Source organism: Pomacea canaliculata, linkage group LG9 (genome assembly GCF_003073045.1).
Source record: "Pomacea canaliculata isolate SZHN2017 linkage group LG9, ASM307304v1, whole genome shotgun sequence".
Classification (NCBI taxonomy): Eukaryota; Metazoa; Mollusca; class Gastropoda; order Architaenioglossa; family Ampullariidae; genus Pomacea; species Pomacea canaliculata.
In genome coordinates, this window is record NC_037598.1 from 9,181,751 (window position 1) to 9,201,896 (window position 20,146).

The following is a 20,146-nucleotide window of genomic DNA, read 5'->3' on the forward strand; positions in this document are numbered from 1 at the left end:
CACGAGACATCGCTCCAGAACGTCTGGTGTCTCATCTCTGACGCGACGGCCCTCGACTCCGATAACGGCCGATCGCACCACAGAGGTGATTGCACAGACATCGTCACTCACTCTTACCTCGGAAAGAAAACATCACAAACTGCGCCAACAACGACTGCATCAACAACAACGACGCTGCATCCGGCACATCGCAGTTCGCGTCGCATCGCGTCATTACTCCGGCACAACGGACGAATATGAACTAACCTTTGACCATGGTTTTATGAGCGCCTTGACGCCGCCTTTGTTGTTTATTTATCCCTAAGGCCCTAAATAAATAAACATTATAATTCCATCTAAAATCTTGGCCACACTAACCCTTTTACCTGTGAATGAATGTGTGAGGCCTGAGCAAGGATGACCGTACATCTCACAATATGTCAGTTCGGATGCTGTGCCTGTAAAGCAAGGGTGGGAAACTTTTTCCCTTCTCCAAGGGCCATTTAAATATTTATAACATTGTTAGCGAGCCACACAAAATTATCTACTTAATAAGGGCCTGCTTTATTTGGTCAAGCTAAAGTTTCACCACAATGTATTAACACTTTTGCAGCGTGTACAATCCCAGCCTGCCTGGCACTACTATTCTCCGAGTCACCATGACCCGCTTTTTTGTTTGTTTTTTTTTTGAAAGTATATACATTTACAAGTGTATACAAACAGAGACATGCTTGCGCAATGCACGCATAAACTCATTCAAACGAATTTTTACCAGCCAAAGCCTTTTCATTTGTCCGTCCTTTGGAAATCCCGGAAAGAATAAACACTTGTAGGCCTGAACGGTACACAGCAATTTCTACAATCACTTCTTATAACTGGATTAAAACCGCTACGTACGCTTATAAACAACCGACTTCAAACTGGAAATGTCTACCCTTAGCTTGGGCGAAGGTTATATTCATACACAATTCTCAGAAATCGTCCATGTAGGCCACGGACAGTCCACGAGAAGCATACGTGTCTATCCCGTCACGTACTCGAATGTGTCCTGACTATCTCCATAAGTTATTTTTATTGACTTAATATACACTTATGTTGCCGTGAAAAAGTTTATATATTTAATGAAATCTGCGGCTGCCTTGGCGGGCCGGATCAAATGATTTCGCGGGATGTATATACGGTCCACGGGGCCGGACGTTCCCCACCCTGCGATCTGACGAAAATGGGGTGGGGTCAGCAGGTACGCTTGCCGACGGTCCAGAATGATCCCCAGGGACTTATTTCCATTAATGTGCCCCACCCTCCACGTGATCTCTCTGAAACTGGTTTCTTGTCGATTTTACCCTCGTCCACCGGCCCCTCAAATACAAGGAGGGAGAGAGAGAGATGGGGGAAGAAGATGGAGGCAATGCAAACCCAACAAACGAAGCTGTACAGTCGGATTGGGGTCGTCTGCATCGATGGACGATAAATAAGTAGGAACAAAGTCAACAGCTGCGAGGTACAGCTTCGGTCACGACGTTCTGCCCCCTACCCACCACCCCTCATCGCACCCGGCTTACCCACCCTCCACGGTAGACGCTATCTAATCTCGCTCGTGTTCCGTCGGAGTCCGGAAAGTGCCGAGGGCGCACTCGGAAAAGTGTCGTGTGCAAACACAGATCGGCGTCGGCCAACACCGCAATCACCGAGCATCCTCATCGACGTGTCGGTCAGGTGACGTTTTCTATCTTCGCCACTTCTGATGAATTAACCGATGAATCGATGGATGCCTGGACGTGGAGGAGCAGACGCACGTGCACGCGCGCACACTCACACACACGTGATGAGTAGGGAGGAGGATGATAAGGTTCGGAGGAAAAGCTGAGTGATAAAAACCGAGTAAAACGCGGCTTGAGTGTGTAGATTACGCGCCAGGTAGCTCATACTTCACGCACGTGCGGAGACGACACCTGTCGCCCTCATCACCTGCAAAATGTGAAGGGTTCGTTTAATACACATAGCTGGGCGACAGTTTGGTGATGTTAATGAGGACTGCACGCGTGTGAGTGCACGTGCGGGCTCGACAGAGGGTAGATGTGCTTGCATGAGTGTGTGTGTGAGACGGTTTGGGGTCAGAAAAGCGGTTGAGTGTCGTGACATATTACACATGACACCACGAGACGTCACTGCAACACTCTGTTCGTCCCGACACATCATCTCTCTTGTGTCCTCCAGCACTTCCTCACCCTCACCACCTGTGCCGTACTATTCTAGCTGAATGTTTTAATTCACTCTCTCACGCCGGAATATTATCTAAATACCACTCGGTCACCCCTCTGAATACCAGTAGAAGCTTTCGTTTTTGCCCGCCCTCCCACTGATTCACCTGTCTTCCAACAGCTGCCGGCAAAAACTCCTCCCCCTCCTCCAATCAAGGACTGTGTACTCGTGACGAACCCTTCACGATTTACACGCTAATGAAATCCCTCGCATATACAATTTTTAAAAAAACATTTTAGGCGATATCACAAAGTATGTTAAGATAAATGATATATTGATATATATATATAGTAATTTAATATGTACAAAAGTACACTGACAACTTATTTTGAATAGCATTCTTTGGTGTCGCAGCTGTAACCTTCGCCACGGAGCACACACAATTCACAGTTTTGTTCACAAAAATATTTGCTTCTGACGCACAGTCTAGTTCCCAGGTAACTCATATCAAACACGGCGATGAAAGTAAGGTGCTCGTGCCAGCGCGCATAGCTGCCGCTCACCTGGCTCCGCGTCAGGTAGGTTGCTGCGGTGCGAGCGCACTTGCCAGCGCCTCCATCCCCTCACACCCCTCCCTCTTACACCACTCCCATCCACCCCGCTTCTACCCATCCTCTGTAATGTTTCAACAAGAGCAGAATCTAATTTTCTCGTGTAAGACAGGAATGATCTCCAAGAGATTTCGCGGGAGAGGTGGAAGCCCACCGACACTTGATACGCCGTAATGGCGAGTGAAGATGTCAGCGCGTGGGCCCTCGGAGTCCAGGCTCCTGGTAAGGTGGGCGTGCAGTGACTGACAGGCCAATAAGAACAAAAACGATGTTGCTGAAACTGTTTTCATGAGGGCTCTGCGTGCGAGAAAAGTGAGAGCCTTTGAGATTTTCATACCAGGCGGGCACGTGTAGACAGGCTTCCAGGTCAACTTCAGTTTTTGTCCATGTTTTCCTCTTCTTTCATCCCATGCCGACATTTCGTGATTGCATCAGAACACAGGTTTGTATTCAGATATGTAATCGGACTCAAAGGCGCCGAGAGAGTACTCAAACCGTGAGTCAAGACAAAATCACAGACTCGCCCTCCCCTAACTCCTCTTCCTTCTCGCCGGCCATTTCTCTGCCAAGTCTGACAAGAGCCAGAGCAACGAAACCAGCATTTTTTTTATTTATTAATATTTTTTTTAAGTCTTCCTTCGTTCTGAAGCTAAGAAGCGGGAGCAGGTTTGTTTTTAAGCACAGAAGGGACAGAAGGTTCCACCTGCCCAGCCCACCCTACAACCTCCATCCCTGCCCCTGCAGGCTGTCGACAAATGCGAGTGAAGAGTAATAACCACTGACCTCTTTACAGACAAAAGTGCATACAGCAAAAACATGAGAGGACACGTGCTGGCAGGTGGGCAGGTCTCAGGCCCGTCCATCACACCCTTTTGTTCGTGGTGATGTGTGCTTGGAAATGAGGTTGGACCTCAGTGCATAAGAACGTCAGACTGCCTCAGTGTACCACGTGACATTGAGACCAGAGGAACGTCAGACTGCCTCAGTGTACCACGTGACACTCAGACCAGAGGAACGTCAGATTGCCTCAGAGACAACATTCAGAGAGCAATGTCCAGTTGTCTCGAGGGTGTAAGAGGCGACGATCAGAACAGGGTTGCACCAAATTGCCTTGATGTTCAGGAACATCAGACTGCCTAAATATGTACCTCGGGTAAACGCACTCCAGACTTCGAAGAAAGGTCACGTGGTGATGGACAAGAGCTATTTGATGACGAGTTTGGTCAATTTCCTGCCGAGTGAAACCATGGTTTATCCCCTGCCCACAAATCACTCACACATACCCTAAAAAAAAACTTCCAATGAATGAAGCTTGCGTGAGGGTCTGGCATAGTCTTGTAAATACACTAAATAGACTCTGACACCCGGCTCCATCTCAGTGATTAGAAACGGTCCCCTGGAGGGTTTTAAACGAGAAGGAAATGATTTTTTTTGAAGATGTGAGGGGAAGAGAGGAGGATTTTCTCGACCTAAACTGGGCGTGGCTATGGTCTTTAGGACAGATGCATCTTTCCTGTTCCCCAGTGAACACAATGCAAAAAAAGAAAACATCGTTCTTGACTCGGGTGAAGAACAAGGGTAGGGCTGGTGCACACAAAGCAAGAAATCACTGTGGGAGTAGGACAGGAGATCTCTGTCGAGCTAATTGAACGCGACATTCAAAAAAACTCACGAAGCAGGGTAGAGAGAGAGAAAAAAGAAAGAATACCTTCCACCCACAAGCTCAGTCTCTGATTACAGTTAGTTCCCATGGAGAGGGAAGTGTGTCTATTTTATGCTTACTTGGGACTATTTTTAAAGGCGTGGAAGGGGAAGTGGTAAGGAAGGATACAACTTTTTGTCGCAGATGGGTAATAATGATGCTAGTGACTATAGTATCAGCTAATAATAATAATGAAGGATTTTAAATATAGCGCCATATCCTAGCCCTGTAAGCAAGTTTATGGCGTTTACAAATTATAGCAACAATAATAATTATGATAGGGAGAAATTGAAGAAACCAACCAAGACGACAGGAAAAAAAAATAAAGAGGAGAACGGCGGGGAGGCGGGAGTGGGGAGAACTGTGTAGTGCCATCTGATTAACAACTGAAGGAATACAGTACTCCGTTATCCAACAAGTCTATGAAAATAAAATAAATGCATTAATTATGGAAAAAAATCATAGACACAGAAGAAAACGGCGGACAAGATTTGTCTGATTTTAGCAATGTCAAAAGCAATTATCTGACGGTGCATGTCCTGAGGCTTTTCGTACCCTGAATTTCAACATTTTTGAATTACTTGCCCTTGCCCTTCGAAGTTTTGATTGCCCGGAGAGAGAGAGAGAAAGTAAAAATACCAAACTTTCTGCCTCGCAGTTTTCAACCTGTCGGCCTGAACAGAAACACTCGGCAGTGAGATATTTACGAACTGGTGATTACCTTCCCTACAATCAACATAAATCTCGCAAGCACTGTTGACAATTTACTTCTGTCCAACCAGAAAATAAACGCATGGCAGAAATCCAAGATAGCAAGGTAAGAAAAACACTGTGTATTTTCTGTTATCAGTACATCCCATGTTTTTATAAGGCCTTATCTCCCGCAATTTTAAGGATCTGAAGATTCCCGGTAACGAATACGGCTAACCGTAAGAAAAGACAGGTGTGCAAGCGCGTGCACACATGAGCAGGCCTACAGAGAGAAAGAGAGCATTTTTAAAAGGCGACCGTAACAATCAATTAAGTTTGTGGAACATGATCTGCCTGCGTTTTACCTGCAGCAAGAACTCTTCAAAAGGAAGGCGGCATCAAAACATCTCATAAAATAGCGTTTTATTCTATTCCCCCCTCTGCACCTCCCAACCTGCCGGAACAGATGCGCGTTCTCCTACACAGACAACACTTGCAGAATGATGGTGTGTGCGTGTTGGGAAAGGTGAGGTGAGGATGGTAACTCACCTGTACACTGCAAATTTCATCTCAGTTTAGTTAATGTCTTCTGCCATCCCTACCTCATATTTGTTGAAAAAAGGAAACGCAGAATTTTGTGTTTGAACCTCACACATTTCCGTCACCCTCTGAAGGATACGTGTTTTATTGTTGTTTGTCTTTTTAATGCAAACATGATCCACTTGATTTAATAGATTTTACGGGACTGATACCTGGCTAGCTACCTCCCCGTCCTTTCTTCTTTTTGCTAGGTGCGAAAGGGGGATTCCCTTTCTAACTCTCTCCTTACCCTTGTTTACACAGGTGGATTTTCCAAGCCACTAAACACAAAGTTTACACCACCCATCCTGCCAGTAGTGAATGTGCTTTTCGTGTAACACGATGCAGTTTCCTTTAAATCCGATCCGTAATGACGCACGCTTTTATCTTTTTTAGAATTTCTTTTACAGCATTTTTAAAAACAACAATCTAGTGTTACTGCCACGATAACAGACCAATGTGAAGCATCTGAGTGTCATCATCTGATTATTTCGATTTATCAGGGAAAAAAATCATGTACAGAATAAACTGACTGACGAAACAGCAGCAACAACAACAACGATGATATTCTTTCCCTGATGGTTTATTTATTTAAAATAGTCGGAAAGCTACACCCATCCTTCGACAGCTTCACTGGCTGACAAATCGACCTCGCAATGATTACAAAATCATTGTTTTACTGTAGTCTTCATGTATTTCCCACCCACCTACCTCACACCTGTCTGAGCACCGACACCTACCACCTGAGTCGGTCGACCTGCTGTTCATCAGACGAGAGAACTTCTCCTTCTGTAGTCTTGACTGTTTGCTCCGCCGCTTGCTCTTTGACCTGTGCATTCAAAGCTTTCGAATGTGGCCTAAAAATCCACTTTTAAAAAAAAATCTAGCATTGTGCACAATTCGTTTCAGATAAAGACTATTTCCATCGCACGAACACATACAAACATCCCGTCTAAAGGCCTTTCTCAATCGAGCAAATACGAGCAAAAGTTTGGCGAATATGGACAAATGTCCGCAGAAACGTTTGCCAAAGTTTTTACAAGTCATGCTTGTTTAGAAGAGCATTTAGGTGTGTGTCAGTCTGTGACACATACTTGTCACATAATGCGACACATCCTCGTGCTGCAGCAAACACACTACTGGCATCTACACGCCAATACATCAAGAAATAAATCGTATCGCTGATAATGCACCTCTCTCCAATAATGATACATCTATCTGCCAGTACAACTTCCCCTCACCCACCATTCTCCCCCTCAACCCGATGGTTGCGATCATGTGGCGGATGTTCCACTTCAAGCAGCCAATGCATCAGGATATACATATTCTTCACTCCATAAATTGTCAGGCCCACTTAATCCTCAACGAACACTTTTCCACTCGAATTTTTTCCTGACAGTGTACAATGACCTGTCTATATTAATAGATGGTTTCAATGCAACTTTCCTCTCCAGAAAGTTGGTGTTTATAAGTTTTCTCAGTCCATCCCTAAAATGAACTTTAGAAAGCCCTGTCCTCTATCCTTGTCCACGTGCCTCAGACATTAAGGTAATTGACGAAGGTTTGACCAACTCTGACTCCCAACAAATTAAGGGAAGGATAATCATCATCAAGGAGCTGATTTCTGGTTCGAAGATCAAACAAAACTTTCCGATCGTCCACCAAACTTGTCTTCGGAGACTAATGAATGAAGTGGAGAATAGTGAGAAACAACGAGGGGCGCCGCCATGTCATCCATGTTGTTGGTGGATGAACAGAGACAAAGTGCCTGCTTTGTTCATGACCATACTGTCGCTATGTGAACAGACCTTGTTCATAACTATACTGTCACCGGGCCCCTGCTTAATAGTTGTTCACAATCCTACTGTCACTATCGCTATCACTCCACACTGCCACTCACGAACTCACGACACTCGAATTTCACTGTCGCTGTCACAGGCGCTTTAACCATTGCGCCATCAAGCGTACCATTATCCCCAATTATCATTATCTTGTACGACAATAATGAGAATCCTATACGGAAGACCTTTTCGGGGCGTCGGCAAAAGGGAACATGGATCCACAGTCTGTGTGAATTTACAGAAGGTCGATGTTCAACACGAGCACGTCACCGCGGTCCCATGTTCAACACGAGCACGTCACCGCAGCCCCATGTTCAACACGAGCACGTCACCGCGGTCCCATGTTCAACACGAGCACGTCACCGCAGCCCCATGTTCACACGAGCACGTCACCGCGGTCCCATGTTCAACACGAGCACGTCACCGCAGCCCCATGTTCAACACGAGCACGTCACCGCAGTCCCATGTTCAACACGAGCACGTCATCGCAGTCCCATGTTCAACACGAGCACGTCACCGCAGTCCCATGTTCAACATGAGCACGTCACCTTAGTCTCGTGTTCCAGGCCAGCACGTCACCGCAGCCCCGTGTTAAAAAGCGATCACATCACAGGAAACAACTTTTATTGACTCTTGCACCAGAGCAACCCCACGCCGGAAGATCGTCGGCGAGAGGTGTGGAGGGTTGAAGAAGTATAATAACTATTCACTAGGGATTTAACGGTTTGCGTGAGTTCTTTCTTCTGTCTATTCGATCGCACCTGCAAGGCTACGGACTCCGAACGGAACTGGCAAAGAAGATGTGGTGGGTGTGTGGGTTAGGGAAAGAGATTTCGCTTTAAGGTTTCTCTTCTCGATCCTCCCCACTCTCTCTATCTCTGTGTAGGAGGGTAGGTAGCTGTGCAGCGACTATGCTAACACAAAAAGTCTCTGAGTTTGGGACAGACGTAAGTGGGCAGAAAGATGGAAAGACCCAGACAGTGAGATGAGACAAAAAGACGAAGCGAGGCAGACAATGAGAAAGGACAGAAAGACGGAATGAAAAATAGGTAACATCGTAAAACGAGATGGAACGAGGGTGAATGAAGCATGATACGAGAGAGAAAGAACGAGAGAGGGAGAGAAATAAAGAAATACGATGATCTTGTTTTCTGTAAGTACCCCAAGATCGCTAAAACTTGCACAAACGGCAATCGTGGGTTTATAGGGCTAACAAGAGGTCTGCAAACCCCTCATCACGGACTCAATAGGTGGACTGCTGTCTGTTTGCCGAGACCAACGCTTAGCTTCTTACGAAGTTCTCCGCTGTTAGTCTCGGCGAGCCTAAACAATGAACGTGACTAAACCGGAAGCTTTGCACACACCTGCCTCGTTTTAGTAGCTAATCTGAAATGTTCATAAACCGGAAGGTTTGTACAAACCTGCCTCGTTTTAGTAGTAAACTGAAGATCAATCATCTCTGCTTTCCTTCACCTTGATCTGCAGGTGTTCACCAAAGTTTTTCGTTGTAATTCGTTGTAGAATGCAGGAGTGAGTGAGTGTAAGACTATTACACTACATGTCCTGGAGAAACGTTTGAACACGATACATATGAACGGTTTCCTCATCGCTAAAATAGAAATGGTCTAGATAGAATAGATGGTGTGTGAAAACTGTAGAAGAATGTTAAAATCGGCCATTTTTCCTCCCCACTATTCTCTTTTTGTGTCTCTTGATAAGTCTTTTTATACCCATGTGTTAATACCTTTTTGTCGATTACTGTCACCTCTGTGTAGTCATTATCTTTTGTATTTCAACCTTATCAAAGTCTTCTCAATCTTTGTGTGCATGTTTTGCATCAAGCACGGAGTGCAAGCTCCTATAGAAAGTGATACTGCTCTCTACATAAATTGCATTTTTTTTTAAAGGCACACATAACACTTTTCTTCGTTACAGAATGAAATCTCGAGGTTAGCAGAGTGCACTAAAGGCAAGCCAATGCACACCGACTGACACAATGACAGAGTGTCCTCCACTCCAAGGAGGATCGTGAGCCGCAGACACTCGCAAGGGTTACATCCATCAGCGCCGACCACATACATTCCACACACTCGACATGGCGACCAGCCATTCAGTAGAGACTAGTGCTTAGCACCACGACTTCTGCACACTATATACCGTGGATTCTGAGTAATGAATAACTTGGATTCTATCTACTAAATTTTACTAAAATACCGTGGATTTTGCATGCTAAACATTGATTCTACCAATATCGTGGAAATGTGCAACTAAATAGGATGAATTATGTGTTGCATGCATACCGTGGATACTACACACTGCAAACACGTGTTCTAAATATGATGGATTTCCCTTAATAAATAAATATAGAACAGATTGTACATATCACTCCTCGTAAGCTGACGTCACACACTTTGCACTCTACCGCTAGAGTTCGTTTCACCTATGACCTCTCCTATAACAGAAACCGTCCTCGATCAGGATTTTCCTCGTTCTTTCCTCCATTCCCAGAAAAACCAGTGAGTAAAGCGTTTTCATCTCTGGGCACCTTTCAAACGCATCCTGGGGCAAGGGGCCGGGTGCACGGTCGTGCCAACCGGATCTTAACTCATAAACAGTCAGTTCAGCTTTTAGTATCCCCCAAAAAAATAAATAAATAAAATAAATAGCAACCAGCTGGTGTCGCTGTGCACACGGCTCCTACTCCCCAGTGAAACAATCAGCTAAACTAAGCTTAAAATATTAGCACTTTACCTGTCTTGTATGCTCAACTAGCATCCAACTAGTGCTGTCACAGGTAATGGCACGCGCCTCCAGAGTTATCAGAAGAAATGTACACAAACGCAATGCCCTCGTCAGGAAACTGCTGAAGTCGTTACCAAGGCTACTATCTCTAGTGTAAGTATAATAATGATATCGCATCAGAAGATGAACGCAAAACACTACAAACTGGATGCAGACATTCGATGTTCTTTTATATCCTCTCTTGATGTTTTATGTAAAGTTACAGTCGGCGGATACAGCAGTTCCTTGAAAAAAAAAAGAATAAAGATGTTTTGTATTTGTAAGACCCGTTCTTGGACCAATCGTAACCGACAGGATTCGCTGGTCCCTAAATAAGCGCCGACAATGTCCATCCAACGCGTGCAAATTCCGGATGAATGGACAAGAGAGGCTTTTCCTGCGAACTCATTCAGGGCTCAGAGCTGTAAGAACCGCAGACGGGAAATCCTTTGATTAAATTTGTAACAGAAGAGAAAAGAAGTGTTGTGTGCACGCCTCCTACCGGAAACAGAACATCCACAATCAGAGCTTGTTCTTATCCGGACACACTTCGTCAAATATGCGATGATGTTCGACTAAATCTGTATACAACCTTCAAATTAAAACCTTGCCAAAACACAGACATGTCCTTTGGGGGGTGAGCAGCCCGGACAGATGTCCACTCAAGCGTTGACAAAGCCAGTGGACAGTAAAGTGTACGTGGTGCCCTCAACTGTTCCCCTTTCCTCCCTCTCATTCCACCCGTTCACCAGTCGAAGAATGTCCTCGTTTGCCTGCTTATAGCTATTTTTCGTTGCTGGAAGCTAGTCATAAATAAAGTAGCGATTGCAGGAGACTGGAATTGCGATCCTGATGGAAACAAAGGAGATTGTGTCTGTATGACAGAAGGCGGGTACAGCGAACCATTGTTCTCATCTCGTGCAGAGCCGCTCTTCACAACGCTCTCACCCAAAGCTTCCATTTGTTATGTTTATATTTTATATCTTATTTATTCATTGCACCAGCCTTGGGCGATGACTCTGACTTTCATTAATTGCAGTAAATTCCTCTTGTTTTGCTATCATACCGTGGACTGCGGCGTTTCAAAGCGCTTTTTCCTGGAATGCATATTTTAAGTTTCATCAATATTGAACGCGTGAAATTACTCTGATTCCGCTGATGGCTTTCATTTTCAGTCGGCAGCACTGTTTTGCATGAGTGGCATGGCGGTGTTAGCCTGACCCTGCCTCTCTCATTGTCAGTTGATTTGTTGTGCAACTCTGACAAAAAGCTGCGATGCAATGTGTCATCGTTCTCAACATTTTGTCCCTCTAATTACCCGCTTTTCAAATGGCCTTTCGTTCAATATTATTCAGCTGTTAAATTCATTAAAAAAAAACACCGCACATCCCACTAAAGTCTCCGAAGTTGCCATGATACCCGGAGTGTTCGGACAACGCAGGCTTGCCCCCTGTCGTCTGTCGTCTATCGTCTATCCTTGTTTTGCACGCAGACGTTTCTTTTTTGGATTTTCTCGTGTCGCCTTCGCTTTCGACTGCAAGGATTCTCTCTTGTCTTCTTGACATAGGGATGCAATTAAAAAAATGTCGGTGTTCAGGAAGGGAGACAGGAACGCGACTATTTCGACCACCCGGTTCGATGCAGACGACAGCGACATCCTTTCTTCCAGTGAGTCCGCCACGCGTGGGACGAGCAACTGTCATCTCGACACACAAAAGCCGTCACGCGTGCAAGAGTGGAAAATTATTATTCGATAATTAATTAATGCCAACCCGATACATCTAGCCATACATACCAACAAAAGGAAGAGACCGAGAAAACAGCTCAAAAAAAAAAAAAAAAAAAAAAATTAAAAAATGATGATGGATTTGTAAGGCTGTACAAATGAAGAGAAAGCAGTTTTTCAAATCAATCTCTCTCTTGTTTAAGAAAATGTCAGCGTATAATCCATTCTCTCATATTTTCCAACAACACCCTATTTCGTTTCAGACCTTTCACACTCCCCTTCAGCAACCGTAGTCTGATGCGCACAGTCTATCAACTCTGTGTAATCTGTATCTTGACCAATGACCACAAAACACATCCCCATGTAACTAAACGCATAAAAGATTTAAAAGTCTGGCTACGATCTGGTTAATCCGTCTACATTTTAAAAACCCACTGATAATTAACCATAATAGTCATCTCTGTCCTCAACCCACCCTCCCAATTTTTTTTCAACATTACAAGTGTACATGTGAATGAATACATGCAAAAGAAAACGTTTACAACAAACTGTGTCCAATGCGGGTATTTTTTTAAGACGATGCTTACTAGTAAATAATAAAAAAATAATAATAATAATCATCTACCTTCAGAGTTCAGCAGAGTGCGATTCGCGCCGCGTAGCAAGCCTGGCTCATCATCATTCTCGTCTAAAAGAAAAAGTGGAGAAGAAGCAGGCGTGGAGCTCAAAGACTGCCACAACCTTGCTGATATTACAGGAGGGATTACAAGGTCCAGTGTCTCGCACGTCACACATGACTCACGCAGACACGACCCGTTCCAGTCGTCTCCAACTCCTCATTTCCACAAAAAAATTGATTCCAAACTTCGGGCGTGCTTTGTCCCGCGTGCGCTCTGGCGACAGCAGCGACAACTCCTACACTTCCAGTCTAGCGGAAGAGACGAGCGGAGAGGGTGATGGTGGTGGTGATGGTGGTGGTGGTGGGGAAGATAGAGTTTCTAAACACTAACCGAACCGAAATCTTAAAGGATACTTACTGTTACCGATGTGTGTTGGTCAAGTACTCAGCTTCCCTTGTGCTGCATGTGGTGGGAAGGGTAAGGGGGGTGTGGGAGCTGTGAATGGATAGAGGGAGGGACTGTCGAGTCTCAGACACCACAGACACACAGACCCAGCCAGACGTGGAACCGGGTCTTGAAAACCCCTCCGCGCGCTGCCACAGCAGCTTTTCTTCCACTCGCTCCCCCACACCCGTCTCTACCCACCCTCGTCACTTCCCGACACACACAGCACGCGCACAGCGCTGCACGTGTCGCTTGTCGCCTCCTGGCTGTCGCCCCCATCCTCAGCAGTCAAGCCCTTTCACCCTCTTCCCTTTCTACTGTCGGCGGGCCGAACAAGGGACACACAGCTTCCCCCACCCCATACCAGACCCCCCCTACCCCATCCACCACCACCACCACACCAACACCACGACGGACGATGAGCGTGCGGGATTGGTCATCCAACAACGACAGCCCTCCAGTCTGCTGGCATTGACGACAATTCCCTGCGACACGTTTTCAGGTCTTTTCAGCTCAAGACTAGCATCTTCTTTCGTCGACGCAGCTTCCTTTTTATGTGAATTCACGCTTTCGTTTCTTTAGAGACGTTAATTCTTCTCTTGTTTCCAGTTTATTCTTTTTTTTTTCTTTACACCCAACTCTTTTACGGAAAGGGGTCGACTGAAACTAGATTTCATGAACACCATAGCTATAAACGATGGATGGAGGGTTAGTGACGTAATCACTGCTCACGTTACACGCGCACGCCCTCTCATTCACGCTCTCACTCTTTTTCTCTCATTCACGCTCTGTCTCTCATTCGTGTGTGAGGAATAAAGGCAAAAAGTCAGACACCCAGACAATCAGAGATAGATACATTAAACAACCCACTTTCCCTCTCCATTGGTCTGAATGCTCCCAGCAGACTCCTCATATTGCAGAAAAATGTCGAAGCCTCGCTTTCCTCTTTCATTCAAGCTGAGAGACAAGAGTTCACTAGCCTGACTCTATCTGCTCGCGGAAGGACATCTGATAAACCACATCATCACATCTCCACGCACTAACTCAACAAAAATAAAAATCCTCGACATTCAACCGCAGTGCAAATCTGTCTATATTTTAACTGCCCACTGGGAAGTGAACTCAGCATTTAAAGCCCAGTGGAGAGGCTGAGGGAAACACTGACATCAGCGACGTGAGCAGTGCATCAACTAACCCTGGCTGCTCACTTAGTGTCTTTGTCTTCCCCTCAATCGCTGTGGCATCGAGCGCGCGTCAGAAATCTCGCCGTTCAAACAGGAAAATATCCATTTTATCAGTCGCTCCCTCGTCTCGGCCAATATTTGCAGACGAGTTAATAGCAGGCTTGGATACAGAGTCGTGAGGAAAGGACATCTGTGACATATTACTTTTGACGGATGAGAAATCATAAGGCTCTCGAAAAACAAAATATGCGATGCTGGCCTTCTAACGTCTTTTGATATATATATATACGCGGTCATGCATGCACAGGATAATAGAGAGAAAAAAGACAACTGAAGCTGTTATTTTGAATTATGAACACACACACACACACGCACATACGCACGCTTATGCAAATCTAACAAACCCATTACTGTTGACCATTACTTACTGACGTCACAATAAACCTTCTGACGTGTACATATACTAAAAAAATGATATAGCGTCATCGATTACGCCATAAAGGAACTTCGAAATGTACGCCATCGATGACGTCATGATAACCTTTACTCGTGTAAAGGTATTTTGATATATATACGACATCGATTACGTCATGATATAAAGGTATTTTGAAATGTGCGTCATCGATTACAACCCCGTTTACTATCTCATCGGTCAGCAACTTTGTTTAGTTTTAACTTCCACACTACACAATAACCCTAACCCTAGCCTCTACATCATTTCAGTAAGTTTGTGAAAGCCTCTGACATCAGTAGAGGAGATTGTAATCATCTACCAGGTCTTGTGATATCGTGTGTGGTTGTATATATATCTATATCCTCCTGTCTCACTCTCACTACCCTCTCCACAAGTCGTCTATAGCCTGCAACCGCCATTAGGAAACGGCTGTGCAAACACCCATATTTCTGCCTGTGCGTATTGTAAACATAAGAATGTGGGAGACGCAACCCACGAGTGCCCGGATGCAAGATGAGATCGAAGGTTTCGTGTCAGCAAACCTCCGGGATGCACGCTGACTGATTTTCCTGCTCAGCACTTTCCTTTCCGTAAAGACCATTCACTCCTATGAAATTTATGGTCACTTTTATGTTTGGAAACATGAAACATGTACAGTCGTGCATCCCAGACTAAAAAAACATTTTCAGCTTACCCGTGCAAGTGTGCAGCCGCGCCCACAAACGTACAACACAAACACAACGCACACAACTCATGCATGCACGCACGTTCACGAATACCCGCAAAACATAAGCGTACAAAGAATCACGATGTATCGCGAAAACCGAAACACTTTTACACTCGTCAACTACGGCTACAATTACACACGTTTTGTGCCCGGAATGATGTGAGGAAATTGAGTAATATTAACATGCAATATGTTTATAATGATGTTAGGAATACTGCAGGTAGCTTATCAATACAGTGTTACCCAGTCTAAAGCTTTTCAAAAGTTCTCTTCTCATTCTCATCCACACTTAGTATGTTCATGAAAACTTTCTCGTCATAGACCTCAATCCTTAAACTAAACAAGTCTCGCTATTCACAGCGATAACTCACAATGACGCACAATTACCTAGAACCAATATATCACAATCCCAGTCTTTCTCTTGTAACCGTTCGATTGCTCGTTTCTTTACAATGACGATCGGCATTACCTAGAACCAATATATCACAATTCCCGTCTTTCTCTTGTAACCGTTCGACTGCTCGTTTCTTTACAATGACCATCGGCATTACCTAGAACCAATATATCACAATTCCCATCTTTCTCTTGTAACTATTCAACTGCTATACCGTGGTCTTAGGTACACACGCACCCCGCCAAGAAAGGGGAATGGGGAGAAAAATGTCAAGAAACAACAGCGGCACTGCCAAGTTCATGTCGAAGCGCACGAAGGGAGCCTACAACTCTGCAAGTAAACAAAAAATGAGAAGATAAGGATGATAAAATTCTGAAAAAGCATTCGGTCGTTACCTGTGGAGCATATATACCCGGTAGATTAAAGTAAACACAATAATACCGAGCACTGAAGAACCAGTGTTGACAGCTGATAGGAGGCTCGATGCACGTGTAACGTCAATACATTGCTGCTGTCATCACCTACGTCATGGAGGAGCACACGTTCGTCACGTACACTGCCACCAGGAATTTTCACCACCACTACCTCCATCATCAACTATATACTACAGACATTGCGTACACACTTGAGCTCTTGTTTCTACCTCTTCTTGGACGTCATCCTCATCGTCGCTGTCATTGTCTTCTTCTCTATCGTGTTGTCCAAAAATACCGAGAACTTTCTACAACTCTCCCCACCCGTATTATATTATTATAATTTTTTTTTTCAGTCCGCAGAAAAGAGGTAGGCCTGTTTCCGCGATTCTCTCTCCTCGCCTCGTTATCGGCGCTCCCCACCCTCCCTGTTCTACTCCCACCGTCGTTGGCATCGCGATGTCTGCGAGTTTGTCGAGGTGGTCGTTTGCCCGCCGGAGCAGCGGTGGTGAGACTGGGTGTCGATGATTAGGACCGTCAGTCTGACTTTATCCAGGGTCGCACACTCTCGCGGGTCGTAACCGTCAGACTTTATGTGTCCGTCAGAACATTAGTATTAAGCTTCTCTCGGCTGTACGTGAACTCATTAAAAAGTATCGCAGCACGTTGTCAAGTATGTCACTTATTCCTGGCAAAGCTCTACATCACGGTCATACAGACATTTTGCACAAAATAATAATGATCACGTATTCGACAATATTCCAAAAATCCGCCGCTCCCTTAACGTAGAAAAATGTATATTAATTATTTTCTTGCATGATCGTTAATGATTTTGTCTATGTATGATTTATGTAAAGCGTTATAAGCAAATTTTTGGAAAGGAGCTATATAAACCTCAATATTATTAAATACCAACAAACACAGCACTGGTCGTGCTTGATGCTCATCCAGTCGGCTTGACAATGCCTGCGAGTCCCAGTCAAATTGTGCCAACGGTCTTCGCAATTTCCCTTTCCGCATTCAGATGAATTAAGTGGATAAATCCCCCTATTTAATACTGTTTCATACTTCATTACCGTTGCTCTTTAGGCGTCAGGTTTAGCTAGCCGCGGAGCTAGAGCGGGAGAGAGAATGAGAATAACATCTAGTCCGGTGGAGGGTGATGGCCTGTAAAGTGAGCGACATATGAGTTAGTCTCACTTCAACTCAGCGAGAACATACAGCTTTGTCTGAACAATCATACAACTCTGTATGATTGTCTGCACTTACATGGATATGAATAAACATACAGTGGTGTGTCTGTATTACACAGAGGGGCGTCTGTACAAAGATACTGCGCGGTGTCTGCACGTGCATCTCGCTGCCCCCAGGCTGGTGATGGAGCGAAGCCGAGATGTCAGACCCTTCTCTCTAGTATGAAGTGTCTGTGCGGCATCTTGGTTTCATTTTTCCAAAACAAATCCTCAAAAACAATTGTCGGTTATTCAAGACAAGGCTAGCGATAAGATCGCCAGACCTCTCTTGACGTCAGTTCCAGACAGAGTTCAGCCCTGATGAACTGCAGTGGTCGTCAGGCACTTCGCCCAGCATCTCACACGGTTAAGAATGTGTGAGGAGGGTGAGTTTCTTGTGGTGGTTGGGGGAGTTACACATCAGAGAACTGCGCCTGACCATTACATCAACTCCCCAACCTCCGCAAACTTCAACAAATCTCCTCTGTTCTCCCAACCCTCTCCTCTCGAGAAAACCGTATTTAGTCATCGTACAAATTATTTTTTCCCACCCCCTCTTCTCACTGACAGCCTAGATCAGAACAGACTAATTGGCATTGCCAGCTCTGGACTTCGCTCGACCGAATAAAGTTGAAAACTTCCTATTGAGACTGCACACGATTTGCAATGGGAAGCTGCGGGTCAAAGGTTAGTAATTATAAGCGACGTGTATCGCCACAATAACTGTCGCTTCCCACAGACACAAGGGTGAAAAATGAAATGCGATCTTTTCAAGTTTTCACGTCAAAGGGAAAAAAAATTACAAAAATCTTCAAAGGTCCGATTCTGCTCCACAGTTGAACAAACGTCACAGTTCACCCAGTGAGCTCATGTTTTACCATTCACTTCCTTTCTGCTCCGTGAAGCGTGTTCACATCTGACATACTCCGAACTTTCCTCTCTCTCCCCAATGTTTTGCCGCCCCGACTGGTCATTGACTCTCATCCCCGGTCTTCGATCAGAATGATTGGATTGAGTGGTGCAGGTCATGCTGACCACAGGGTGTGTATGTACAGCAACGCCACACGCGACATTCTGAGAGGACAGCGGTGCGACTCTCATCTTCTGGACCCTCATGACACTTGGCACTTGGTACTTTCCGAGGCGGAAACACTTTGTTTGTGAATGTCGACCCTTGAAAGTACAGGGTATGTGTATGATTTCGGAGAATTATGTATGCATGTGATCTCCACCTCAATTTGTAGTGCAGACCACTTCCGGTTTCGACGTCAGCATTCTTCGACCATTGAAACAGCATCTGTGGTTATTTATACGTCGTCGAAACATTGGTAGCAAACTACATGCAACTTCACACAGTTTCAAAAGCCCAAACTTGTTTTTCTTGAAATTTTGTAAATACAACAAACAAAAATGTTGGCAAAGATGAACTGAACCTGACGCTAAAATTAAATTCCTTAAAAATGTGTTGCCCCGTTCTTAATCACGATATATCCATGCTTCATTAATGAAAATGGTGAGTAAGAAATATTAAAGTGGCAGGTAATTATGTTTCAAACAATTTTAAGAGGTTATAGGTATATAAAAGTTTTAGGTGGGATACAACTAAAGGTAAAAACATGCAACTGTTAAACTACGGGAGTAAACAACCCGATACTTACAAAAATGCAAAGATGAAAAAAAATCCAAATATGGCTTTCTCGCCAAAGAAAAAAAATGCCTCCCCAACCCTCCAAGGACCTAACCCCATTTTTAATTGCTTGACCTACTTGAAAGAAAGTTAACAAAAATGTCAACAGGCGTCGCCTACTTTACAGAAATAACAATTTTTCTGATAGATTTAATTTTAAAAAATGTTACAACTCAACATATCATGTATTCACATCAGTATTTCTTAAATACAACATTATCAACAAGAAGCGTGAAAAAAGTTGCAGACGACTTATATTATTGCGTGCTTACTTGTTGCCTGTCTTAACTGCTTGACATTTTAAGTGGCAAGATGCTAATTTTATTTGCCAGCTTGAGATCAGGTGAATGCTTTTTATTTCTATTTTATGTCTTAATTTAATTTGATGGGTTCTATTGTTACTCTACGATGGGTTCACTCTCGTGTATATGTCAAGTTTATATTTTATTATTAAATTCTTATTTCTGAGCTGAAGTTTGCACTTTCCTCAATTTGGGAACATCTTGGAAATAGATGGCTATCCTCTCTGAACAAAATATTTAGGACAGACTGAAAATTTCATCAATTTACTAAGGAGGTGGGGACTGTTTGTGCTTCAGCCATGCCGACACTGTATGACCCGGAAGTAATCAACTTTTGCGCATATTTTTCGCGCACGATTACGAAAAGGCGGATAGTGTTGCTTTGCAGCAGCCTCAACAACAGGATAGGACTGGAAAACTTAACCGTTCTCTCTCACACATTCTTTCTCCCTCACACTCACGGAGAGAGAGGGAGAGATGAATTCACACAAATCCCAGAAGGCTCGCAGTTTGATGTGAATCTCATACAGTTTCTCTTTACCGAAACTCATAAAAATATCGCTAGAGAAAACGGCAGA

The 20,146-nt window shown here is 44.4% G+C and overlaps 1 protein-coding gene across 7 annotated transcripts in view; it reads right to left on the reverse strand.

The window, feature by feature from the left end:
• Positions 1-20,146, reverse strand: part of LOC112571653 (protein kinase C delta type-like) — a 52,205-nt gene that overhangs the window by 13,034 nt on the left and 19,025 nt on the right. The window contains exon 1 of one of the 7 annotated variants that reach the window (XM_025250816.1): positions 13,149-13,419. The exons of 3 other annotated variants lie outside the window; for them this stretch is intronic. Coding sequence is in view for 2 of the 4 variants with exons in the window: in XM_025250812.1 (XP_025106597.1) it covers positions 10,356-10,379 (24 nt within the window). In the remaining 2 variants the exon portion in view is untranslated. Of the gene's footprint in view, positions 1-751; positions 785-10,355; positions 10,395-12,736; positions 12,918-13,148; positions 13,420-20,146 lie in introns of those variants that run through there. 3 more of the 7 variants (XM_025250817.1, XM_025250812.1, XM_025250813.1) reach the window with 3 other exon arrangements.